Source organism: Ictidomys tridecemlineatus, chromosome 2 (assembly GCF_052094955.1).
Source record: "Ictidomys tridecemlineatus isolate mIctTri1 chromosome 2, mIctTri1.hap1, whole genome shotgun sequence".
In the NCBI taxonomy this organism is placed as follows: domain Eukaryota; kingdom Metazoa; phylum Chordata; class Mammalia; order Rodentia; family Sciuridae; genus Ictidomys; species Ictidomys tridecemlineatus.
The window spans coordinates 165,099,421-165,114,844 of record NC_135478.1 but is presented as its reverse complement, the minus strand read 5'-3'; the positions used below and the strand labels follow the sequence as shown (position 1 = coordinate 165,114,844).

Below are 15,424 nucleotides of genomic sequence, written 5' to 3'. Positions count from 1 at the left end.
ACTGTGATTTTTTTATTCTTTGTTCAGTTAATGTCATAATCAAGTTGCATGTGTTACCATCCTTGGATCCTAGGAATAAATCCTATTTAGTCATTGTGTATCATTCTTTTAATGTGCTAAATAAATAATTCAGTTTTCTATTATTTCCTTCCTTCTGTCAGCTTTGAACTTAGTAGTTTGGTTTCCTTTTTCTAATTCCTTGATATGTAATATTAGGCTGTTTGAGATCTTTCTTCTTTTTTAATGTAGGCATTCATCACCATAAAATTTCCTAAAACTGCTTTTGCTGCATCACATAACTTTTAAAATATTGTGTTTCTGTTTTGTCTCTCTTGAGACATTCTCTGATTTCCATTTGATTTCTTCTTTGACCCAATGGTTGTTTAGGAGTATGTAGTTTAATTTCCATGTATTCATAAATTTTTCAATTTTCCATTTTTCTTCTATGTACAGACTTATTGTAAAAATGCAAGCAATTACAACTCCGTCTGTTGCAAAATCAATATTGTATTAGCATAAATGTAATTCCAGATTTTAAAAAAATGAACCTGATCAATTACAGACAGCAATAAACATTAAGCCACAATGGTGCTAAAGTTATCTTTTGCCGACACTGGTATATTAAACATATTTTCCCTACAAGAACCATAGAAAAATAAAAATTTCTGAGTGGATCATTTTTGCCTTTTCTTATTTTACAATGATAGCCATATTTTTATATAATAAGCTATGTTAACATGCTAATTTCACCAAGATAATTTTCTTATCAAGTAAAATCATATTTCTGGCTAGAAACTTTCCTTGTACTTATTTTAATGAATAATTCAACCATCAAAAGCAAATATATATTTCTTTGAAATGACTGTTAAGCCCTGACCTTCATTTTCTCCTAGAGAAATAACAATAAAAATCAGTGTTACATTATTTGCTATAGAAACCTGGATTACCATTTGAAGATATTAGCTTGCATTTGTGCATTTGAATAGGAATCTCCCATCCAGCCATAAGTGGGTCACATCCATCAACATTATGCGTTGTTTCAAAGGCAGACAGCTCCTTGACAAGGCACTTGGCTCTCTGGTCTCACAGATTAGCTTCCTCTCTTACATCCAAGTAAGACTCAGACTACATAAAAGTCTGAATCATGTTTTCACACTTCTCACTGCTATATTTGTCCAAAACAGCCTGGACATAGCTCCATAGGCATCACGGACATCAGTGAAGTTCTTGACTACTTTCTTCTAGATGAAAAGTTATGTGTCTTCTGTTGGCCAGCAGTGTTCTCACTCAGGCATTCCTTCCACTCTTCACTCAACATGTCCCCATAGAATGGTCATGCCTGAGTGGCACTATCATCATTGGCACTGTGAAAGCACAGAACACCTGCAGAACATTGGATACTCTTCCCCAAGGCAGAAGAGTTGTTCTGGAGCACCAAAGCTATTGAGAGAGTAATCTGGAGAAGCACGCTGATTGTTGTACATGCACATGGGCACAGGCATATCATCATCATAGATGGCCACTCCAGCACAAAAGGGACAGTTCATGGGTATCCAAAGACATCTGGATTGCAGGTGGTAGAAGTGAATGTCAGGATAGGAAAAGGTGTCCCTGCAGCATTTTATAAGGACTGGGAAGCATGTTGCTTACACAAAGTCCATCTGTTCAATTTCAGCAAAGTAATTAACTGGATTCCAGTATAAGACCAATTTACCAACTGGGATAAAAGGATTATGAGGTCAAACCTTAGTGACATCAAATGGATTAAATGGAAAAGTTTCTGCATGATTAAACAACATGACCAAGATGTAAAATTTTCAAGAGGAGGAACTGTAGGTGGTAGTGGTGTTTAAAAAAGATCCTGGAGGGGCTGGGTTGTAGCTCAGCGGTAGAGCACTCGCCTAGCGTGTGCAAGGCCCTGGGTTTGATCCTCAGCACCACATAAAAATAAATAAATAAAAAATAAAAATATTGACAACTACAACTAAAAAAATAAGTATTTTTTAAAAAGATTCTGGAGGCCAGAGTCAGCATTTTCCTTGCAAATTCTTGCTGCATTTTTAACAGAAAGGTTTTTTAATGCTCTCATCAGTCTTATATTAGAATTTACAATAAAGTGCCTCTTCATTTGCATTAACCAGCTTGAAAGTGTGTGATCCATATCCACTCATGTACTGATGTCCATTAATCCCTTGATCACTGAATAAGAAAGAAACCTGATCAGAGACTCAGGAAGTAGGTTCCAGAAGTCTCAGACCATGTCCACATCTTCAGGTATATTTGGGGATTTCTGTTTTAGCTATGATTCATTGATGGAAACAATATGGCATCCCTGATGAAAAAAATCAGAGTATTATTTCCAACAAGATTCAAGTTATCATCTTCTGTGTAAAATTTCACTACAAACCCACAAGGATCATGAACTCTGTCAGTTGACCCCAATTCTCCAGGAACAGTAGAGAATCAAAGTGCACTGAGAGTCCTCTTTCTAATATGCACAAATTTCCTTGCCCCAAAGTATCTGGTGATGTCATGCATGAGCTCAAAGTAGCCAAAGGCCCCTGCTCCTTTAGTATCCATGACTTTCTAAGGAATTCTGTCTTTGTCAAAGTGAAAGTCTCTTTTTTTTTTCATCAGTGAAAACCACATCCTGAACAAGAAGAGGCCCTTGGGGTCCTGCTGTAATAATATTAAGTCTATTTTCTATGGCATTGGAGAAGATAATGCCAAGCAAAGTCAGCCAATGCAAAAAAAAAAAAACAAATACCAAATATTTTCTCTGATATAAGGAGGAGATGATTCATAGTGGGGTAGGGAGGGGGAGAGTGGGAGGAATAGAGGAACTCTAGATAGGGCAGAGGGGTGGGAGGGAAAGGGAGGGGCAGGGGTTAGCAAGGATGGTGGAATGTGGCAAAGTACATGTATGAAGACACGAATTAGTGTCAACATACTTTATATACAACTAAAGATATGGAAAAATTGTGCTGTATATGTGTAATAAGAATTGTAATGCAAAAAAAAAAAAGTCTATCTTCTATTGGGTTACCACCTTGAGAGTAAAGACATCAGGTTTCTACATGACCCTCTGTTCCTTCCAGAGTTTCATCTGTTCATTGGCTAGATTCTGTACATCTGCTAGATTCTGTCTATCATGACAGATGCCTGATTGGCATTATGGACCATTGCAGGTGGTCTTGGGTCATGTGGCTCCCTTTCTTTTGTTACTGATTTCTAGTTTCATTCTACTATAGTCAGAAAAGATACTTGAAAGAATTTCAATCTTCTTAAATTTGTTAAGAATTTTTATGACCTGGCATGTGATTTATTCTGAACAATGTTACACATGTGCTTGAAAATAAAGTATATTATTTTGCTATAGAGCAGAATGTTCTGTATGTATCTGTTAGGTCCATTTTTTTTCTACAGGACTGTTAAAATCTGTTATTTCTTCATTGATTTTTCTATCTGGATGATATTTCCTTTATTTTAAGTGGGATAGTGAATTTTCCTGCTATTATTTTATTTCTGTCTATTTATCCCTTAAGATTTATCAGTGTTTGCTTTATATATTTAGGTGCTCTAATGTTGGGTATATTTATAATTGTTCTATCTTTCTGTTTAATTGGTATTTTATCATTAATGATCTTCTTTGTCTCTTGTAACAGTTTTTAATTAAAGTATATTTTGTCTAACATAATTATGCATATTTCTTATGGATCATTAAACATGGGTTTTAACAATAAATTTGAGAGAAATAAAAGAGAAAAAGGAATCTCTATCCAATGCAGATGCTAACTCATAATAAGTGGGGGAAGAACAGAGGTATTTTTGACTAGACAGGGGAGTGAAGGGAGAGCAGATAGCATGAGGGTATGAATGACAGTAGAATGAATGAGACATTATTACCCTATGTGCATGATTTGCATGTGTAACTCTACACCATATACAACCAGACAAACAAGAAGTTACATTCCATTTATGTATGATGTGTCAAAATGTAAAATGCATTCTACTGTCATGTATAACTAATTAGAATTTTTAAAAAAATATTTATTTTTTAGTTTCAGGTGGACACAATATCTTTATTTTATTTTTATGTGGTGCTGAGAATTGAACTCAGTGCCTCACTCATGCCAGGCGAGTGCACTACCACTTGAGCCACATCCCCAGCCCCAAATTAGAATTTTTTTAAAAAAAATAATATTTTTAGTTGCCAATGGATTTTTCACTTTAATTGTTTACCTATATGTGGCACTGAGGATCAACCCAGGGCCTCATACATGCCAGGCAAGTGCTCTACTACTGAGCCACAACCCCAGTCCCTAAAATTTTTTTTAAAAAGAATCTATATCTAAGGTTTTAATTAACTAATCTGAACATAGCACTTAATAAAACTAAATATTAGAAGCTTACAACCAAAGATTAGAATATAGATATATACACATGTAATCGTACTTACGTAAAAGTAATGTCTCATTGAAACCACATTAATTCACTAAATCCTATATGAGAAATAAAAAAGTAACTCAAACACATGTACTACACATTATATACATATACATGCACAAATATATCCATATAGACATCCATTTCATGTCATACATTTGATAATAATGATTATTTCATATATATTATTGATTTGCACATTATGAATTCTGAAGTACAAGATTAAACAATATCCGAAAGACAATGACCCATTTAATGCTTACACACCAAGTGAATTATGTTTAAATTGTCATCCTTAATTAGAATATGATGTTAAGGTTGTAACTGAAGTCTAAGACTCAGAAATATTTGAAAGGGTAAGAAATACATGGCACATATCCCCCTTAAAAATGTGAGAATATAAAAGAGATATATTATGTTTATTTCTCTCTCAGTGTTTTAGACTTGTCTGAAAACACATAAAAGAGTTCTCTTCACACGTCATCTCCAAGGATATCTAGGTCTTCACTTCTAAGATTTAGTTTGAGGCCAAAGGGCCCTGTTTCCAAAGAAAGATTAAAAGAGACTATCACCCAGGAAATCACTCCAGGAGGACCATTGTTTTTGATGATCTAAGAACATCAAAGGACACTTAGAAGGTCAAGAAGAGATGTTAGAAATGCTTGTGCTTCCAGGATAAAAGAGGAGATTGACCCAATGGTGGAGAAGCCACAGGGTTCAAACTGGGGCTGTATTCTCTTGTTCTGTAATTATTACAAAGTGTTATGATGCAGAAATGAGTGAAGTTAATGAGAAGTCAGATGTCAGTTTTTGTTGTGCTTGAACCTTGTGCATATAAGGTTCATATAGGACATAAATGAATTTTGTGTTTAGACTTGGGTCCCATCCCCAAGATATCTTATTATGCATATACAAGTATTCCAAAAGTCAGAAAAAATCTGAAATCCAAAACACTTTTGATCCCAAGTATTTCACATAAAGGACAGTCAACCTTGTAGTAGCTACCTCAGAGGGCTGTTTTAAGATTACAATGGAATAATGACATACAGCTCCAAGTACAATGTTTGGTACATAATCACAATTTGAGAAATTGTAGGTATTATTAGCAACAGAAAATCTAAGCCACTGAAATAATCAGTTATTATTACCCTGCCATCCACAACAAAACACTAATAACTGGTAATGTGGTAACAACATTACAAATTAACTGTGCTTCTAAGTTAGCTAGATCAACTAATTTACTTGTAAAGTTTAAAATAATTTCTTTACCATAACAAGGAAAAAGTCATAGACCTAAGGTCATATTGCAAACTACCAGAGCAAATATATTAATTATACAGGAATATTTGAAAATTCTGATTTTAAACAAAAACAAAGATAAAAAATGTCCCAGCAATCACATAAATGTTATTGTTTTTAAAATAACTATCATTTTAATGTAAGTAATAATTAAAAGTAATTTGATTACTAGTCAGAGATTTTAGAAAAGTTCTTGCTGGACAGTCAAATTCAAATAATCTATGGACTATTAAATAAATAATGAACAAAAGGGTCTCAAGCATCATTCAGTTGGTAATGATTACTATTCAGGCATTAATTCTGTAACAGAATTTTGAAACTTTGGCAAATACACTTAATCAATAGTGTATTGCTAAATACTTAAAATCTGGCTGCCAGGGAAGAAGGCCTTTAATTTGGAGCAAATCTTCCACCATGGCAGATTTCAAACTGACAATTGGCTCTCCACATCCAGTGGTAGCCAGAACCACCAGATCATGCAAATATGCAGTTACTACTCATAATGGTTAGATAGTCTGACAGAATTGAGTTGTTTAGAATGAAATCAAGACATCTGCCAAGTAAAAAAGTATAAATACCATACAGATGTTCTAGGAAGGTAGCCAAAGCCAATTACAATAAACTGACTACATTGGTATTACTCAGGCTCTCTTTCCCTTTCCCTGCAGTCCTCCTTACTGAGAATTGATCTCTCCTCTGCACAGGAGGCTGCCTAGACCCTAGGCTCACATCACCTTCTTCTCTACTGAACCTCCTGTCTCTTCAGGCTCTTGCTAATATCTTGCAGGGAGAGGCACTCAGGTTCTCTATGTACTCATTTAATATCATTCACCAAGAAATAATGGTGTTTTTCTCATAGAATTACTGCAGTCTCCCCGAGTGCAGTGAACTCACCACTTAAGCTTAAGCTCTCCCAGCTAATAAGAGAGAGGTGCTCTATGAATAAGAAAGAATTAGTTTTCCATTTAACAAATTTACTTACCTGTATTTTCATTTAGAAACAGACTGTCTAAACTTTTAGGAATACCATTTGGAACACTGCTGGAAAAAATGTAAATCCATCTGACTTTGAACCTTAGGCTACCCCTAGACTACTTTACTGTAGAAACTCCTGACACCCCTGACTTACCAAATTAAAGAGTTTCTTTTTAAAAAGATAGAGTTTGTGCATGAAAATAAATTCCACAATGTATTTCTCTGTTAACTCATAATGTTACACTTCAAATCTTCTTAATTTTAAAAAGTAAAGTTATTAAATATGACCTTTAGTAATTCTATAATCTATTTATAGGCTATACTTACAAAAAATTACCTCAAAGTATTTTTGTGGCTTTAAAAAGAAAGGAATCCACTACAAGATGAGTTTTGTGGATAGATGGTAGTAATAGTAGGAAAACAATATGACTAAGTGCTACTATAGTTCTATATACTTATAATAGTTCTATATACTTAAAAATGTTTAAATGACAAACTTTCAGTGATATTTACCCAATTAAAAATTCCACAGCCACATCAATGTTTATAACAACTCAAACTCACAATAGCTAAACTGTGGAACCAATCTAGGTGCCCTTAAACAGATGAATGAATAAAGAAAATTCATCTTTATTCAGATGAATGAATAAAGAAAGTTACTCATCCTTAAAGAAGAATAAAATTATGGCATTTTCAGGTAAATGGATGTAACTGGAAAATATTATGCTAAGCAAAATAAGTCAATCCCCAAAATACAAAGGCTGAATGATCTCTCTGATATGGGGATGCTAACTTACAATAAGGCAGGGGGCTAGGGAAGAATACAGTTACTTTGGATTAGGTAGAGGAGAGTTAAGGACGAGGAAGGGGTGTTGGATAGGAAGGATAGTATAATGAATCAGACATTATTACCCTATATACACATATGACTACACAACTGGTGGAATTCTACAACATGTACAACCAGAAGAATGAGAAACTATACTCCATTTATGTAAGATGTATCATAGTGTATTCTACTGTCATATATAACTAATTAGAACAAATAATTCTTTTAATTTAAAATTTTTAAAAATCCACTAATGATAAATTCTGCCACTCTGCCCTCCAAAATTTCAAATAAAAAAATTTTACAAATAACAATAATACTGATACTTAATACATCCATGTCTTATCACGGACTTTGCACAGAAGGACCCCATGTATTCTGCTAGACAGCAACAAGATACATTCATTTCTCCAAGGTCTCATTATAATTCATTATAATTGATACCCAGGGCTAATATTAAGATGTTATGGTTTAATGAGAAAAATAAATGATCAAAAAGTCAGCACATACTGCATTCTTTGCCCCTCACTGGGTCAGGCAAGCCGGAACAGTCCACTGCAGAATTGGGAATGGCAACTCTCCACCTGGAGCCACTGCTATCACATTCCGTATATTCAAAGTGGTAATCTTTCTGCAAACAGGCACAAAACAAGCCTTTGTTAGAGCTGATTCTAATGAGACAACTGTGCTTCATCAATCATTCTAACACAATTAGCTTGTAAGCCTCTATCCAAACACCACCCCGTTTGACTTGAGTTCCTTTCCCACTCCACCCACTAAGCAGTTTATTGATCAAAAATGTATTAGATAGCCTGGCACAGTGGCACACTCCTGCAATCCCAACAGCTAGGGAGGCTGGTGCAGGAGGATCACAAGCTCAAGGCCAGCCTCCACAATTAAGTAAGGCTTTAAGCAACTTAGGCCCTGTATCTAAATAACAAATTAAAAGGGAGGTTAAGCACCCCTGGGTTCAATTCCCAATACAAAAAAAAATATTATATAAGGCATATAGCAGGCACTCAAGATATGGGGGAGGGAAGGTCAGACAACATTCTCAAGCTGTAACCTTTATTCTTTCATACCATATACCCCTAAACCCAAAGACTACAGCACATTTCTCCATCTCTTTTGCAGGCTTTTTAAGCGCTAAGATTGATAGATAGGAGTACAACAAAGAGCAAAATAACACTAGGAAACTGACTGCTGTCAGTCACTCCAAGTGTTTCAAAGAAATAACAGAACCATTCCCATTGACCTAGTTCTTGCCCTGTTTAAAATTTAACAAAGTATAATAATTGATCATTCAAATACTAGAGAAAAAAATTACAGATTTTCTAAGCAACTCTCCCAAGCTCAATTCACATCCACCACAGCAGGCTGCCATTAGTCACTGAGTATTAAAATAGACCATTTATTACAATTGCCAATTTAAGGCCAACCCACTTGTCTCTGGCTTTTGGTTGCTTTGAAAATCTCACAATGCCCTCCTCTGGTCACAGCACATTACACATGAGCAATGCTTGAATGGAGGGGAATCAGGATAAGATGTTACAAGAGCATTTCAAGAATAAGAGAAATCCCAAATCTATCCTCTATAGCCTATTAATTTAATCCAGTACCCAGAATGTTGCTATTAGGCCCCTCATCTATTTTGTTTGGCCTCCCTGACTATATTAATGACAGAGAAGCACAGAAGTACCTAATGACTTCACCGTGGGGAAGTAGGAACGGGAAGGCCATCACCCTTGCCTGTTTTCCACAGCAGCCTTTCCCAACAATTAATATCCTGTTTTAATATATTTTCCAATCTAGATAAACATAATTTTCCAAATCCACAGTTTGGGTTTTCTTTTTGTTACTGTACCCTTGGTTCATCTTTTTCTTCTCATATTTTACTCTAAGCAATAAGAAGAAAGCAGCTCATCTGTACTTTTTACAATACTCTGTTTATGATAATTTACATACTAAGAAAATGTAGCCATTTTCTACCATGCTTGTGATATTTCCTGAGCCTTCACCAGCAGTCTTTTTCATCTTTGTTTATTTATCAAGTTTGTTCAAGACAATCCAGGATGTCTATCATGTATTTCAAAATTCTTCCAGCCTCTGCTTGATACCCCATTGTAAAGTCACGTCCCCTCTTTTACGTATTGATTATAATAGCACTTCACTTCCAGTTCCCCCAAACTATAATCATTTCCTATGGTTATCTGTAGTGAATTACCACAAAATACATTTTGTGACAACAGAAATCTATTCTCTCATAGTTGTATGGGTCAGAAGTCGAAAAATAGTTCCACACCTCAAGGTATTGGCAGGCCATACTTCCTCAGAAAGCTTTAGGGAAAAATCCATCTCTTTCCTTAGGCTTCTGGGGGCTGTTGGCATTCACTGTCCATGGCTGTGCAACTCCAGTCTCTGCCTCGGCCTTTTCTCCTCTTATGATTGCACTCAAAGCCCATCTGGGTATCTTCCCTTAAGGTTCTCAATTTATATCTTCCTCCTTTTTTTTTTTTTTGTCATATATGGCAACACCTCCGTGTTCTAGGGATAAGAATTTGGATATCTTTTGTTTTTGTGTTTCTTTTTCTTTTTGGGTGGAAGCATTATTCAGTTTCCCACAATCCTCTAATAGAGTAGCTTGACTGGTCATTCATTTGCATAATGGCTTTCAGGTTTCTCTGTTCCCAGTTATTTGTATTAGAACATCTCCCTTATTTCCATATCCCACTGAGAAGATCCTGGCCTCTATATGGAAAATTTAGGTTATTTCTTATCATCTTAGCAAAATAATGATGCGGGGAAATCTGGCATGAATTTCAAATGAAGCAAGGCCTCTGCATAAAATAAGGTAAGCTCCAGAAAGCACTTCTCCAACACTGCCTTTGAGTTATCCAGGCTGCCACATCCAAGATGAGAACAGTAATAAGTAGATGAAAAAGGCATTATGTTTTCTGGCTGTAATATTGTGTGTCATACACCACTTAATTTCCCTAAGATTCTTTTATCCTATTTACCCTTTCCAAATTACCCAATGACTCCAAAGGGCCATAGCTACTGTTGTTATACCAAACTCTTAGGATGTAAGCAAGAAGCATTGACATGTTTATTTAGAATTTTAAAATACCAAAATGAAAACAAACCTATTTCATGCAGAGGATAGCACAGGGGTCAGGGATTTGGACTGTAGTACAAGCCAGATGGAGTTTATTTTAAATTATTTAATAGGCTATTTCATATGGCTTGGTAACAAATAACAATTTAAAAAATCTCTTCTGAAGGAAACTCTTCAATCCACAGAAAGATCTAAGAAGTGGTGTTATGTAGTAAAATTACTAAAGAGACATTATATGACAGCCCCTCCCAAGTATTCTGAATGATACTCTGGGAAAGAGAATTACACCACATAAATTTTCAGATTTATACTTAACACTCAAGACCCTAACTAAACACAACTCAAATAAAGATTGAATGCTTAAATCAATCCTTCAGAAATGGGAATTTTCTGATGTTAAGAGACAAGTTTAAGAGAAAAGGTAAAATCATTTCTTATACAAATATAAAATTAATACATGTCAAGGACTTTGTAATTTTTATTAGCATGTCAAATCAATAGGATGCTACCACCAGTTCAAAGAACTCAAGGGACAAAGACAATCAGGAAAGTGAAATGAATTTAATTAACATAAAAATGGTAAATATATAGAGGATAATGATCAATTGTGTTCCAAAGGCTAAAATGCATTCTCATGTCTTCATGAGAATCACTGGTAATGCTATCAATTTCCTACTTCTAACAGTGTTGTGAAATCATTCAAAGACAAAGAAAGACCTCTACAGAAACTGATAATTCAGGAACGTGCACTACACAGGACACACAGAAATTCTTTCTGCCTTTTTCAATGTGTTTCACAATTTTGCCTGACAAGGGGAAAATTCTTGGCAATTTTTCATACACTCAGGGCACCTGACATTTTATTTCCAAACACACTTAAGTGAGTCATAGCACACTCTAAAAAACAGACATCAGCTCACAAGCTACATTTCTCCAAATTACAAATAAGAAGAAGTGCCTTGTGCACTTCAATGTGAAGGATGAATGTTATTTAAACATGTCTGCAAATCACTGAATATTGGGGCATGAAGACACTGCTCCAAGCAACAAAGTTCCCTGTAAGCCTAACATTATAAATATGTGGGAGCAGGAAACAACCCAAAAAGGAATAGAGCATGGAATTATGCCTGACCACAAAACACTTAAAGGAAAATTATCCTTCTATAGATATCAAGGCACCCCACATACACAAAACTACCCAACTACTCACATGCACTCACAAATCAAAATACAGGCACAGATTCTTAAATAACAACAAAAACATTAAATTGTATTGTCTTATTTCTAAAACAGAGAATGTCAGAATATACCCAAGTAAATATTGAATGCTAACAGCACTCCCAAACACCAACGTCATCTACCCTAAAAAAGGCTCATGGTATTCATTATAAACCTTGGGACTCATTTCTCAATTCTGATAACAATATTTACTATTTAACACGTAGGCTAGACAGTGTTTTGAAAAGATCTCATGTATAAATTATGTATGTTTATATATTGACAAAATACATATGTATTACTGTTATAGAGACATTGTATTAGTCGGTGTTCCATCATTATCCTGAAATACCTGAGATAATGAACTTATAAAAAGTGCACTTTGGCTCAGTTTTAGAGGTTCCACTCCATGACTGAATGGCCCCCTTGTTTTGGGCGTGTAGAAAAGCAGCAAAAATACTCACCTCATCAGTCAAGAAGCAAACAAATGAGAGGAAGGGGTCAGGATCCCATTATCCCCTTTAAGGGCATAGCCCCAGTGACCCCACTTCCTACGGTTCCACCAACTCCAAAAATCACTACCCCAGGGGCCAAGTCTTTTTAACACATGGGCCTTTCAAAGGCATTCAAGACCAAAACTCTAGCAGACATTAACATATATTGTATTAAGTGACTTATGTATATACCAATGTCATTTTTATATAAAAATTAGTATTTTTTTTTTATTCCCAGGCACTTAATTACTAAATAAGTAATATGGCCTAAAGAGTATGGGGGTGATTTAAGACAATACACAGCTCCTATACTCAACAGGCTTATGATTTTGTTAGAGTGAACTAGACACACACACACACACACACACACACACACACACACACACAATTTTATAAGAAAGCATAAAGAATAAAGGTTCCAAGAGAACACCAGTACTACAAGTCAGTGTGTCAATAAAAAAAATCTATCTAGATGCCCTTCAGTAAATGAATGGATGATGGAGTACTATTCAGCATTAAAAGATAATAAAATCATGGCATTTTCAGGTAAATGGATAGAATTGGAGAATATAATGCTAAGTGAAGTTAGCCAAGCTCCCCCCGCCCCCAAAAAAATAAATGCTGAACTATTCTCTAATATAAAGAGGCTGATTCATAGTGGGTTTGGGAGGGGGATCATGGGAGGATTAGATGAACTCTAGATAGAGCAAAGGGGAGGGAAGGAAGGGAGGGAGTATGGGGATAGGAAAGATGGTGGAATGAGATGGACATCATTACTCTAAGTACATGTATGAAGACACCAATGGTGTGACTCTACTTTGTGTATAAACAGAGATATGAAACATTGTGCTCTATATGTATAATATGAATTGTAATACATTCTACTGTCATATATAACAAATTAGAATAAAAAAATAAAAATTGTAAAAACAAAATCTATCTAGTCAAAGTTACCACTAAAAGCCAGTGTGGTGGCTGTAATCTCCCCTGTAAAAGCACACACCTGTGATCCCAGTGACACAGAAGGCTAAAGTGGGAGGCCAAGGTAGGAGGATAGAGGTTTGAGGTGAGCCTCAGCCACTCAGTGAGGCCCTAAGCACTTAGCAAGACCTTGTCTCAAAAAATAAAAATAAAAAATAAAATAAAGGGCTGTGGATGTATCTCAGTGGGTAAGTATCCTTGGGTTAAATGCCCAGTACCAAAAAATAAATACATACAATACATACCAGTAAAAATCCCTTAAGTCTCATGTCACATAAGGTACAATGTTGTACCATTGCTCAATAATTTTAGTACAGCCCATTCTTCCTTAAGCACTCTATCACACACCCATTTCTTAGCACTCAGAGGACTTGCATTTTAGAAGACAAGTTTTCTAGAAAAATAAACATCTTTAAACATTTAGAATCACATTCTGTAGAATATATGTGGTAAAGCATGCAAAATGTGACTCCACTGTATTATTTTTACAGAGTCAAATGAAATCCCCATGAGATGGAATAGTCTGAAAAAGCATCAAGGAGAAGGCCCTAACAGATAGGCAAGATCTGTAAGTATTCTGCTGACCACTTTCCTCATAAATAGTTAATTAATAAGGCACAGTAAGCAACAAGATCAACCTAGAAATGCATGCCTAGATGCATGCAGTGAAATAGGTTATCTTAGGGTGAACAGAGGAGAGAGCAAATCCTCAAATGAATGAAGGAACACAGCAGCCTGGTACTCTGTACTGAGGTCTCTTCATTTGTGAATCGCCAATGAGAAAAGTCAGCATTCTGAGGCTGTCTATCCTCCAAATGCTGAACTGGCTACAGTTAAAGATACAACAGAGGACCACAAATTCTTTTTTTAAATTTTTTTAATATTTATTTTTTAGTTTTCGGCGGACACAACATCTTTGTTTTTGTATGTGGTGCTGAGGATCAAACCCGGGGCGCACGCATGCCAGGCGAGCGCGCTACCTCTTGAGCCACATCCCCAGCCTGAGGACCACAAATTCTAGTACAGAATCAAAAAGAGCAGAGGAAGTTGAAGGCCTCTGACTTCAAAGCAAAGAAAATGCTGATACCTATAAGAACACAAGAGAGGGGACAAAAAGAAGCCAATGTAATTCATTGTCCTCATTTCATTTTCTTAATGTGAAATTCCTTCTATTCCTTTTTATTTTAATGCAAAATGTTGAGAATTGCACAACCTTGTATTTGAGGAGGCTGCTACTCCTCTGGGAGAAAAGCTCTTGAATATCATGCTCAGCAAAGCACTTGGCACACTTCCTTGAGAGTGAAACAGCAAGAGGGAAAGGAGAGCCTGGCACAAACCCTTCAGCTTCAGTTCCAGTGAGTGCGCCTGCTTCATTGTAGTGTGTAGAAAGGCCCCAAGCTTGAGAACACATAAGGAGACACGCAGGACTTACAGTAGGTCCTTAGCCGACATTATTAAGTACCCAAGTGCAGAAAAATCGCACAGCAATTTTCAGATTTTTCTCTTATAAAAAGAACACAAGGTTACCATGGAAACCTACTGCTAAGTAATGTAAACATGATCTATTTATGACACATCTTTTTCACTTCACTTGTGGATACTGTATTGTTTTTTGGAAATTGTTTTGAAGAAGTTTCATATCTGAAACCTGCCTTCAATATCTATCTGGGTAAACAAGACCCTTCCTTTCTTTAATTCAATATATGTTTAATTCAATATATGGCACCTTGCATGTGCCACTGTGTAGATGTTGGAGATAGCTGGAAACCAGATACTCAAGCCCTGTTCTCATAGGGCTTACATTTTAGTGTGAATGAAAGTGTGTGGGGTTCCTTTCTTAGAAGGACCCAGTTTAGAGGATTATCCTTTTATGGCCTCAATCCCAGCTTGTAAAGAGTTAGGTGACGAACTGGCAACAGGGCTAGAATTCAATCTCTCCTCTGCCATTACTAAATTTAAGACCCTTAGAGACAACTAACCTTGCTCCTCAGGCTCCTCTTAATCTTTGAAAAAAAAAAAAAGGTTTGCCTTATATGCTATAGTCTACGACCTACATTTTCACTGTTC

At 35.8% G+C, this 15,424-nt stretch overlaps 1 protein-coding gene and 2 pseudogenes across 2 annotated transcripts in view; all 3 read right to left on the bottom strand.

Moving 5' to 3' along the window:
* Positions 1-15,424, bottom strand: part of Elapor2 (endosome-lysosome associated apoptosis and autophagy regulator family member 2) — a 159,357-nt gene that overhangs the window by 75,867 nt on the left and 68,066 nt on the right. For both annotated transcript variants that reach the window (XM_078040123.1, XM_078040122.1), the window contains exon 2: positions 8,060-8,180. In XM_078040123.1, coding sequence (XP_077896249.1) covers positions 8,060-8,180 — 121 coding nt within the window. The remainder of the gene's footprint in view (positions 1-8,059; positions 8,181-15,424) is intronic.
* Positions 1,084-1,811, bottom strand: LOC110596880 (catalase pseudogene; annotated as a pseudogene).
* Positions 1,585-2,800, bottom strand: LOC101956886 (catalase pseudogene; annotated as a pseudogene).